The sequence below is a fragment of the Gekko japonicus genome, unplaced genomic scaffold (genome assembly GCF_001447785.1).
Source record: "Gekko japonicus isolate JY-2015 unplaced genomic scaffold, Gekko_japonicus_V1.1 scaffold513, whole genome shotgun sequence".
Classification (NCBI taxonomy): domain Eukaryota; kingdom Metazoa; phylum Chordata; class Lepidosauria; order Squamata; family Gekkonidae; genus Gekko; species Gekko japonicus.
In genome coordinates this window covers 623,214-635,069 of record NW_015171519.1, presented here as the reverse complement: position 1 = coordinate 635,069, position 11,856 = coordinate 623,214, and the positions used below count along the sequence as shown (strand labels likewise).

Below are 11,856 nucleotides of genomic sequence, written 5' to 3'. Positions count from 1 at the left end.
GGAGTCTAGGGAGGGCGGGGCTTGGGGAGGGCGGGGTTTGGGGAGGAGTCTCAGCCAAAATGCTAGAGTCCAGCCTCCAAAGCAGCCATTTCCTCCAGGAGGAAACTGATCTTGGTTGTCGCCTGGAGATCAATTGTAATAGTGGGGAAGTCTCCAGGTGCCCCCTGGAGGCTGGCGGCCATACTGCCACCCCGCCTAGGTCAGGAGCAACGCGCCCTCTAAGCTGTGGAGTCTTGTGAGCAAAAATCCTACTTTGTCAGGATTGTACCCCTCACATGCCTCTTCGAGAATCTTACCACAATTTCCCCAGGCAGATTATTTTTCTTTATAGATCCTGAATATGACCTATAGGCCACATCCATTTCGTTTAGCAAAAATTCCTCCTTCATATCTGACACTGGGGCCAATACTTCACTCATTAGTTTCTTAAGTTCCCCCTCCCTTTTTTCTGTTGTAGTTTTGTAGTGTTATTTTAAAAAATGCAATAAAAAATCCCCTCCGCGGGCTTTAAAAAAAAATAATCCTACTTTGTGAACTCCTGGCATTCGCTCAGATGATACCCCCAAAGGGTTCTGGCTTCTCCCTCACCCGGCCGGCGTCGAAGGCTGCGCTTCTGTACCAAGCCAGGACGTCTGGCCTGCCTCTAGATGACCGTTGTGTCCCCCTTGCAGATCCAAAAGGACCTGAAGGCTCACGGCATCAGCGTGTACCCCCAGGAGGAGTTTGACGATGACTCCGACGACAGGCTTTTGAATGACAAGATACGGGTAAGTGAGGGCAAACCGGGCCGGGGAGGAAGGCTCCAAGCTTAGCCGGGCAGAGCTGCTTTTCACCCTTACACACAAGCAGGGGTCATTTCCTGCGGGAGCGCACAGGAGCGGAGCTCCGGCAGTAAGGAGCCCAGGGGGGTGGGTGCATGTAACAAGCCCCGCCCCCTGCTCCCAGCAGCCCTCAGTCGGGCCACAAGGAGCAAGAAACAGCCAGGTAAGTTGCAGAGGCTCCCCCACATCCCACCTTCAGGTACAAGCTCTCCCTCCTCTGTGAGGGCAGATCTGCGCGCCCCCCCCCCCCCCCACCCCAGCCCCCCAACAAAAACAAGGGACCACTTTACAAGCTCTCCCTCCTCTGTGAGGACAGATCTGCACCCCCACCCCCCCAAATAGCTAGCAATCCTAAAAAGAGTCCAGTGGAGCCTGAGCAGTGGGTGTTGCCTTCTGACACACTTCCGGTGATGTCAGGGGGTGTGGCACATGCAAATGAATTATGCTAATGAGTTATGCTAATGAGCTCCTGCACCTCTTTTTCTACGAAATGATCCCTGCATCTTCCTTATCCGGAGATCAGTTGTGTTCTCCAGGCCGCACCGGGGAGTCGGCCGCCATAATGACAATTCTGGGTTGGAGAAATTCCTGGAGATTTGGGGTGGAGTCTGGGGAGAGTGATGGGCTCCTGCGGTGGCTCAAGTGGTTAAGACGCCAAGTTGCAGACCGGAAGGCTGGGAGTTCGGCAGTTCGAGACCCAAGTGCCGCGTGACGGAGCAAGCTCCCCCGTCTCCGGCCCCAGATTCTGCCAACTGAGCACTTCGAAAGCAAGGAATTGCAAGTAGATAAACAGGGACCACTTCGGTGGGAAGGGAACGGCGTTTCTGTGCGCCTCGGCGTCTAGTCATGCCGGCCACATGACCCCGGAAATGTCTTCGGACAGCGCTGGCTCTTCGGCTTGGAAACGGAGATGAACCCCAGAGTCGGATTCTACTGGCTTTCGAGCAAGGTGCAACTTTACCCGGGGAGAATGAGATTTGGGGAGGGAGCTTCGCGGGCTACAGTGCCACAGAGCCCCACCCTCCGAAGCAGCCATCTCCTCCTAATCTTTGTCACCTGGAGATCAGGTGTAATTCCGGGAAATCTCCGTGCCCCCACACATGGAAGTTGTCAACTCAGCCTATGTACTGCTGCAAAATTGGTAGTTGCCCCAAAACGGAAGAGTTCCGTACCGCTACAATAGGGACCATTGGTACCCCAAGAAATTTGCAATCTGTGCCTTTTAGAAGAAATGGCCGCAAAAATTCAAGATTCAGAATCGGGCTCTTGTTCTACTAATTTTGAGGCTGTGCGGTTTCCCTTTTTAAGCTTGGCGTCTCAACACGACCAGTCGAGATGGTTCTCGGATTGCACTAAATCGATGTTCTTGAACTGATTTGCCCGGGTCTTTTCCCTTCCCGCAAAGAACAAGCCGTGACGGCCTTGGGAGGAATGGAAGTCTTGTCATATTGCGCATCTGGGATTTCCTTTATGTGCTGTGTTTGTATATCTAGACTCAAGAATAACTTTTTCTCCCATTGACATTTTTATTCAGTTATAACAATCCAGTAACAAAACAATACAGTATATAAAATTACAATCAACGTAACACGTGTGTGTGACGGAGTACTATTATTATAGCTTGTTACAGAAGGGAAATGTTTTGCTGTATTAATATACGCCTTCAAAATAAAGCCTCTGAATTATTAGAAATATAACAAGTTTTGCTAGTATAAATTGTTGGGGACTATGTCCCTTTCTGATAAGTATTTCACTGCAGGTTAGTTGCTCTCCTGTTTGTAACATCTCTAGACGACGGGGACTAAACTCTGTTTCACCAGGACGTTTTACTGGCAATCTGGAGTCGTTCCCTTTCCAGTTTGGTGTAGTGATTAAATGCACGGACTGTAATCTGGGAGAACCAGGTTTGGTTCCCCACTCCTCCAGTTGCAGCTGCTGGATGACCTTGGGCAAGCCATAGCTCTGATAAGAGCTGTTCTTGAAAAAGAGCAGTTTCTCTCAGAGCTCTCTCAGCCCTACCTGCCTCACGGGGTGTCTGTTGTGGGGAGGGGAGGGGAAAGGAGACTGTAAGCTGCTCTGAGACTCCTTTGGGTAGTGAAGGGCAGGGTATAAATTTGATCTCTTATTCTTCTTCTTGTTAAAATAAGAATAGTTTAAAAAAACAACCCTCTACCTACGGAAAAGCCCTGGGGTAATCTGGTATTTCTGGCCACTGTGTGACACAGAGTGTTGGACTGGATGGGCCATCGGCCTGATCCAACATTGGCTCCTCTTGCGTTCTTATGTTCCTAACCCGCTCTCATCCTTCTGACCTAGGAGAAGATCCCTTTTGCCGTGGTGGGAGCGGACAAGGAGCACCAGGTGAACGGGAAGAAAGTCTTGGGCCGCAAGACCAAGTGGGGAATCATTGAAGGTAAACTCGGCTCGGGACGTCGGCGGAAGGCAAAGACAGACACCCTCCCCCTCCTCTGCCCCAGCGGAGAGAAGGAGAGACTCCCGAAACAGCCCATTAGTTGGCTTCTGTCTTCGGCACCTGCGTGGAACGCCCTTCCCGACCTCCGCACGCACCCCGCCCCGCATTCCACACTGACAGCTGTTTTTGACCCCCATCCAGGGGCGGGGGGGAGAGTTCTGCCACTCCCACCTTGGAAAAAGGCAGCTAGCCAGAGGTTGGGAGGGGCGGCGCATTGGGGAGGTGAGACCCTGGCAGGCGGAATCAGGAAGGGAGGGCTCTTTTTTCCATTCCCTAAAAAAAGATGAGCTCCGGGGGATGAGTTGTCCAGCTACCCAGCCTGGATATCTTAGTGGAACGAGAAAGCTTCTCAAAGCTGGCTAATATGGTAGCAGAGAGCCGGTTTGGGGTAGTGTTAGGAGCACGGAGTCTAATCTGGGGGGAACCAGGTTTGATTTCCCCACTCCTCCACATGCAACCAGCTGGGTGGCCTTGGGTCAGTCACAAGCTCTTTTAATGCCAGGAGCTCACAAAGTAGAATTGTTGCTCACAAGACTCCACAGCTTAGAGGGAACATTGCTCACAGGGTGTCTGTTGTGGGGAGGGGAAGGGAAAGGAGATTGTAAACCGCTCTGAGACTCCTTCGGGTAGTGAAGGGCAGGGTATAAATCCAACTTGAGAGCCAGTTTGGTGTGGTGGTTAAGAGCGGCAGACTCTAATCTGGGAGAACCGGGTTTGATTCCCCACTCCTCTACATGCAGCTGCTGGTGTGACCTTGGGTCAGTCACAAGTTCTCTCAGAGCTGGTCTCTCACGGGCAGTTCTTGAGAGAGCTCTCTCTCAGCCCCACCTGCCTCACAGGGTGTCTGTTGTGGGGAGGGGAAGGGAAAGGAGATTGTAAGCCGCTCTGAGACTCCTTTGGACAGTGAAGGGCGGGGTATAAATCCAACTTGAGAGCCAGTTTGGTGTCATGGTTAGGAGCGGCAGACTCTAATCTGGGAGAACCGGGTTTGATTCCCCACTCCTCTACATGCAGCTGTTGGCGTGACCTTGGGTCAGTCACAAGTTCTCTCAGAGCTGTTCTCTCACGGGCAGTTCTTGAGAGAGCTCTCTCTCAGCCCCACCTGCCTCACAGGGTGTCTGTTGTGGCGAGGGGAAGGGAAAGGAGATTGTAAACCGCTCTGAGACTCTGAGTGAAGGGCAGGGTTATAAATCCAATCTCTTCTTCTTCTTGGGTCAGTCCCAGTTCCCTCAGAGCTGTTCTCTCAGGAGCAGTTTCTGTCAGTGGCTCTTACGATTGACGGCAACTGCAAACGTAGCTCTCCACAAGCGGTAGCGTGGAAACCACCGTAATAGATACTAAGGACCTTCTATGAGGTTTGCCGGGTCAGAGCAAATGCTGTCTCTTTTCCAACAGTGTAAGTGGGAGTCTCTAGTTCCAGCTCCTGCCAGCCTAGCAGTTCGAAAGCAAGACATTGCAAGTAGATAAATAGGTACCACTTTGGTGGGAAGGTAACAGCGTTCCATGCGCCTCGGTGTCTAGTCATGCCGCCCACATGACCACGGAAAACGTCTTCGGACAGCGCTGGCTCTTCGGCTTTGAAACGGAGATGAGCACCGCAACCCTAGACTCGGACTCGACTGGCTTTCAAGCAAGGGAGACCTTTACCTTTATTTTAAGTGGGAGATTATGAAATTGTCCATGGGAGGAGGAGGAGGAGATTGGATTTATAACCCGCCCTTCACTACCCGAAGGAGTCTCAGAGCGGCTAACGATCTCCTTCCCCTCCTCACAACAGGCACCCTGGGAGGCAGATGGGGCTGAGAGAGCTCTTTCGAGGACTGCTCCTGAGAGAACATCTCTGAGAGAACACGTGACTGACCCAAGGTCACGCCAGCAGCTGCACGTGGAGGAGTGGGGACTCAAACCCGGTTCTCCCAGATTAGAGTCCGCGCTCCTCACCACGACACCCAACTGAGTCACTCTCCTCCCTTTCGCTAGCACCACTGTTGCCCATCTCCACCCCCACCCCCTGCCGTGAGGTCCAGCACAAAGCGAGAGACCCAGAGATCGGTCCTGCCCTCATCTGAGTCCGTGTGACGATCGCTCAAAGCAGAGAGGCGGTCTCCGGCTTCGGGCTGGGCCCTTAGGAAGTTGCAGGCCGCACAGGGAACGCAGACTTCCTCCCAGTCTCTGCTGGTCATCAGGAGTAGAATGGTTGGCACAGAAAGTTTTCTGGTACGTGGAGGGCTGGCACATGCCCAACCGCATCAGCAACTGGCACAAGCCGTACCCTGCCCAGCGTCGACGCCGGTAACCTTGGCTGTTCGGCGCGTCCAGCAAGCATCGCACACCCCTCGCCAGGGGAGCCTTCGTGGGTGAAGGAAGCCCCGGGTGTGGAAATTGGAACGCCCTGCGCTATTGAAACCTCGTTTCCTTAGAGGAACCCAAAACGTGCAATAAATACCGGCTTCCCCCGGTTAGTTCCGTTCCTCCAAGCAAAAGGCGTGCGTGACCCAGCCCAGGCCGCCTCTGGGTGCCAGGCGTTTTCTCGGCATGAGCTCGGATGACTGTGTCCCGCATCACCAGTCCCGCAGCTTCGGTCCCCGAGTTGCTAAAAGATGTACATCAAAGTTTGTGAGAAAGAGGATCTTCAGCGCTTGTGTTCACTGAACATAGGGATCTGCTGCCCCCTAGTGTTCCGCAGGCTCCTTGCAGACTTGGCTCTTTCCTGCTTCACCCTCCCATGGGATATTATTCTCACTTTTCCAACCCAGGAGCTCTTGTTTATTCACATTATTTACAGTCCACCTTTCTCACTGGGAATCAGGGCAGATTACGCAGAGCGAGTCAATTCCATCAACCAGACAGGACATTCAATAAACAGTGAAGTAGGATTTCGGGTTCTAGAGCCAACCAGAAGTCTAAAAAACAGAACTGAGGCCCCGCAAAGTGTTAATGTAATCAGGGGTTGGCTACTGTGTAAGACGGGATGCTGGACTGGATGAACCCCTGGTCTGATCCAGCAGGGCTCTCCTGATGTCCTTCTCAGGGGAAGGCCTCGGCCTCTCTGCCCTGTTGTTGGCCCTCCAGAGGAACTGGTTGGCCCCTGTGTGAGGCAGGATGCTGGACTAGATGGACCACTGCTCTGATCCAGCAGGGTTCTTCTGATGTTCTTATCAGGGGAAGGCCTCAGCCTCTATGCCCTGTTGTTGGCCCTCTAGAGGAACTGGTTGGCCCCTGTGTGAGGCAGGATGCTGGACTAGATGGACCACTGCTCTGATCCAGCAGGGTTCTTCTGATGTTCTTATCAGGGGAAGGCCTCAGCCTCTATGCCCTGTTGTTGGCCCTCTAGAGGAACTGGTTGGCCCCTGTGTGAGGCAGGATGCTGGACTAGATGGACCACTGATCTGATCCAGCAGGGCTCTTCTTATGTTCTTAAGAGGGGAAGGCCTCTGTCTCTCTGCCCTATTGTTGGCCCTCCAGAGGAACCGGTTGGCCCCTGTGTGAGACAGGATGCTGGACTAGATGGACCACTGCTCTGATCCAGCAGGGCTCTTCTGATGTTCATATCAGAGGAAGGCCTCGGCCTCTGTGCCCTGTTGTTGGCCCTCCAGAGGAACCGGTCGGCCACCGTGTGAGACAGGATGCTGGACTAGATGGACTTTCACTGGTCTGATCCAGCAGGGCTCTTCTTACATTCTTCTCAGGGGAAGGCCTCAGCCTCTATGCCCTGTTGTTGGCCCTCTAGAGGAACTGGTTGGCCCCTGTGTGAGACAGGATGCTGGACTAGATGGACCCTCACTGGTCTGATCCAACAGGGCTCTTTTTAAGATGAAATTGAGTGTGGGAATAGCTGTGTGGGTGGGCACTTTTCCTCTCTGCCACTTATCTCACACACCTCCCCAGCAGTTTCCCCTCCTACAACATGGCAAGTGTGGGTCCAGGGTTCCAGCTGGGAGAGGGGGAGAAATGTATACAAGGGGGGGGTGAGAGGCTTTCCTCCCACGTGCTGCTTCCACATTGCAAATCCACTCCCTTCCCGTTGCGGCTTTGCGGAATTTGGCAATACAGAGAGCTTTCATATGTGGTAGACATGTGATAGGGTTAAAAAGCATTGGTCCTGGATTCATGAAACGTTAGAAAAAATGTTAGCATGTACCACGCCATTTATACCCGGATTATTTCTATTAAATATAATGCCACAAAACTGTAAGAAGCAGAACTTTTATTTCACTACACATGTAGTGACCACTGCAAGAATATTATATGCCACATATCAGAGGGGAAAGTACCCTCAAAAGAAGAAATGATCAGTAGATTTCTTGAAACTGCAGAGATGGACAAACTCGCTTTAATTTTGAGAGGACAAGAGGAAGGAAGGAAGATTGCAAAATACGGGGTCAAGATTTTATAAATGGCTGGAACAGTAAATGAACAATTTCGACCTATAGTCCTATTAGAAGAACGATAGGATACATTTTAAAAATACAATGCTGAATAATTATACAAAAATGTATGGTGATAAAAATGGCCAATGTACAAATAGACAGTGTAGGAGGTAACAGAATAGATATAACAACAATGTACTGGGGGGGGAACACCCCAATTTGTATGTATTTATGTTTGTTTGTTTATTATATTTATACCCCGCCCTCCCCGCGAACGGGCTCAGGGCGGCTTACACAGGCACAAAGTGCATACAATATATAAAACAGTTAAAATCCCATATAGATAAACCAGTTAAAATTCAAATCTATCGGAGCACGACTAAAAACTCCCAATATCTTGCGTAGCAGAAGGGCAGGCCAGGACCACAGCTGGATGTTACCCAGCCCTCTGGCAGTATCGTTGTATAATGGAGCAGTGGTGGTAGTGGCGGAAGAGCTCCGTCTCAAAAGCCTGGCGGAAGAGCTCCGTCTTGCAGGCCCTGCGGAACTGCACAAGGTCCCACAGGGCCCTGATCTCCTCTGGGAGCTCATTCCAATATACAATTATTGTTTGTCTGATATAAAATAAAAATTCTTATTTTTTTTTTAAAAAAAGGCAACATGGGGAACTGCCCTTGGGGGCTTCGGGCCGAGTCCCTGGCACGTGGCGCCCCCTGCAGGGTGTTCCTTTACTCCTCCCAATGCTTTTCTGCTGCTGCCGATGGAAGGTGCTCGAGGCGTTTCCCAGTGGGGATGCTCACCCGTTTCCTTGTGTTCTTCTCTTTCAGTGGAGAACCCGGCCCACTGCGAGTTTCCTCTGCTGCGGGACCTCCTAATCCGGTGAGCTACGGAAGGGAGGAGACTTGGGGAAGTCCAATGATTCATGCGGGGCGGGGGAGCTTTTCAGGACTGACTCCCAGGAGAGGGGGCACAGATGGTCCCTCTTCTGCTCCCACTCCATAGCGAAAGCTTTGCCAACCGAGAAGAACCGTGCCCGGAATGAGGGGACCGATGCTACAGCGGCTGCTCCCGCATCACTATCTCCCGGCGGCCACGATGGCCTTCCTTCCTGGAGGATTTCTAATGAGCCCGCTTGGCGTAGTGGTTAGGAGGGCGGACTCTAATCTGGGAGAACCGGGTTTGATTCCCCACTCCTCCACAGGCAGCTGCTGGTGTGACCTTGGGTCAGTCGCAAGCAGCGTTTCCTCTAAGCTGAGTTAGTGTGAGCCAGCTCACAGTTTTTTAGCCTCCGGCTCACACAGTTTTGTCTCAGCTCAGGGAGGATGGGGCTCCAGAGCAGACTAATTGATGCAGTAGCCAAATAGCTCACTCGCAACTTTAATGACAGTAGCGCACAAAGTAGAATTTTTGCTCACCAGACCCCACAGCTTAGAGGGAACATTGGTTACAAGTCCTTTCAGAGCTGTTCTCTCAGGAGCAGTTCTCGAAAGAGCCCCACCTACGTCACAGGGTGTCTGTTGAGGGGAGGGGGAGGGAAAGGAGTTTGTAAGCCGCTCTGAGACACCTTTGGGTAGTGAATGGTGGGTTATAAATCCAACCTCCTCCTCCTCCTCCTCCTCCTCGTCTTCTTCCTCTTCTTATTATTGGTGTGATCATTGAGAACCATCTTCAGGGGGCCAGGGCAGGTGGACAGGAATGTCAGACCTGAGTCCTAGACTGTTAAGAGGGCGATAATTGAAAGGTGGGCATCAGGAAACAGGAGTCAGATTGGGTGCCCAGATAAAAGTCCGGACTCTATGGCCCTTTCCAGGTCATGGGGAGCCAACCTCCAGCTCGGGTTGGCCCAGTCACTCTGAAGATCTGTCAGTGTCCAGGGAATGCTCCAAGCTGTAGCCCTGATGGCTCGTCCTATAAATCAGGAACCCGCGGAATTGTGGGTTCCCAGTTCCGGTTTGGTGGCTCCTGCTAGGGAAATGGGGAGGAGGCAGCCAGGAAGGGGGGGTGGATGGCGCAGCCTGCAGTGTTACTTCATTAAGCGGCTCTAACCTCTTCCGTTGGTTGTCAGGTCTCACCTCCAGGACCTCAAAGAGATAACCCACGCAGTGCATTACGAGCGATACCGCATGTACCGCCTCAACAAGAGCAACCTGCCGGCCAAGGGCAGCGAGCGACTGGGCTCGGTCAACGGGGAGCCGGAAAGTCACCTCTGAACTGTGGGAGGCAGCACAGCCTCGTGCCCCTTCCCCTACCCCGTGGACTTACTTCTTTGTCCTCCTGAGCAAAATTCCTGCGAGACATACCCCCCTGCCTGCCCCTTCCCCTACCCCTACTGAGCATATGTAGCCTCTCTGACTTTGAAGCGGCAGCCAAAGTACTGGACGCCTTCCCCTTCCACCTGTCTTCCTCACAGTTAAATGCCTCGGGACCCTTGAAGGATGGGACCATTCAGCCACCAGCTTCCCTGGGAGTTTCACCCGATTCCTTTGCCCGGTCTCTCGTTCTCCCAGAAAGATCCCTTCCCATTGTCCCCTTCCGGGGGGACAATCAGTTTGGCCTGCGCTCGCTCAGATTATCCCTATCATCTGTCGGCAGTTTCTACCCTAGACCCCGACACTACTCCACCATCTCATCCTCTTTCCCCTTCTTGCCAAGCACTGGAGGCCTTAAGATGACCCCGTTTCTGCTCACCGTTCACCCGAGAACACCTGTGGGCATCTGAAGGGTCCGCGCCGCACGCTGCCCGTAATCTCTCCGAGCGAGGTTGGAACACCCGCCGACTGTTTCCGAGTTCTGTACATACAGTGGCCGTTTTGCCACAGAGACAATTTTCTCGGCCTCTGATGTTCTTCCGGGACTTGGGCCAGTTCTTCGGACTTCTCTCCCTGACTCGTAAGGATTCGGGATCGGGGGGCAGATTGGTGACGCCCCGGAGACAGCCGCGACCAAACCGTTATTATCGGCAACTCGTTGGCCAGAGAGCAAAGCTCCATCTGTGCGTCTCTCATCCTGGAGAGGACTGGGGCATCCCTCGGCCTGACCCCTTGTTGATGCAATATGGGAGGACCGCCCGAGAACGCCTGCTATGATCCTGTTGCTGTCGGGTGGATTCTCCATCTCCGATTAACACATTAAAAGAGTGTCTTAGAGGTTTCCGGCCTTGTGTGTGTACAGTCCTTCAAGATAGTGAGGGGGGGCCCCACTCCTTATAAGCATTGCATGCTGGGAATGACTGCTGAGTACCCGATATTGCTGAAGCTGTACCGGGAATTGCATCGTTCGGGTACGGAAGAGTTCGGGTGCCGGTGTTACCACTTTAGAAAGGGGGCAGGTGTTGGAAACGCAACATGGCGGGCCCCAAAATGTAGTAAGAAGCTATCTGCCATCCAGGCTCCACATCGGGGTGGGTCGTGCTGGGTGTGAGAGAGCCGTTCCCCCCCTGTTGAAACACGGAACTCCCCCAGGTACACAGGAAAGCGGGGGGTTCTTAATCTCCAAAGTGGGCGAGGTGTGGCCACAGATGGCTTCCCATAACCCCCTTTCTACCAGCCAGAGTTCTGATAAAAGGGGAGAGTTAGGGACAGAGGCCACAAGAAGGGTAGGCGAATGGAGTTGTTGTCCTTTGTTATCCCAGCGTACCGTTTTTTTATTAGAACCTTCCGGTGCGAACCGGGCAACCCCCCTTTTTGAATATCCCCCAAATTGGCACCATCCTTTTGCGCAGAAAAGGGAAGGGTGTTTTGAATACCACAGAGGAGGGCAGGATCCCCCTTCCCCGTGGGTGGTCTGTCTCCGCACCGCTTCTCTCCGGGTGCATGCCTACTTAGAGTGCCAATATCGGAAGCGACCTTGGCGGAGAGAAAAGCGTTATGGGGGAGACGAGCTGTTTGGAGATAGATCGAGGGCCTTTGCCTACTTTTGCTTTTAAAATCAGATACCTCCCCTATCCCCTTTTGCACGATCCAGACGGCTCCGCGTTCAAATGCCCGGAACCGCCTCCATCTTGTCTAGTTTGACCCCCCCCCCTGAGACTTTTTCTTCATGTATTCTGGGAATCAAAGCTTTCTTCGGCATCTTTGCAGTCCCCTGGGAGGCACGCCGAGGAAGAGCCGATGTCTTTTAATTCCTCGTACCTAACTCAAAAGATCTTGCCGTGCTTTGCGTGAGCGTTTAATTGTTTCTAATGCGGGGCGGA

The 11,856-nt window shown here is 52.7% G+C and overlaps 1 protein-coding gene across 1 annotated transcript in view; it reads left to right on the top strand.

Moving 5' to 3' along the window:
- SEPT12 (septin 12) overlaps window positions 1-10,586 on the top strand; it is a 99,917-nt gene extending 89,331 nt beyond the window's left edge. Inside the window, exons 8-11 of the mRNA XM_015419409.1 lie at window positions 672-767; window positions 3,138-3,234; window positions 8,492-8,543; window positions 9,730-10,586. Of these exons, the coding sequence (XP_015274895.1) occupies window positions 672-767; window positions 3,138-3,234; window positions 8,492-8,543; window positions 9,730-9,874 (390 nt within the window). The 3' untranslated portion in view covers window positions 9,875-10,586. The remainder of the gene's footprint in view (window positions 1-671; window positions 768-3,137; window positions 3,235-8,491; window positions 8,544-9,729) is intronic.
- Window positions 10,587-11,856: the final 1,270 nt, after the last annotated feature.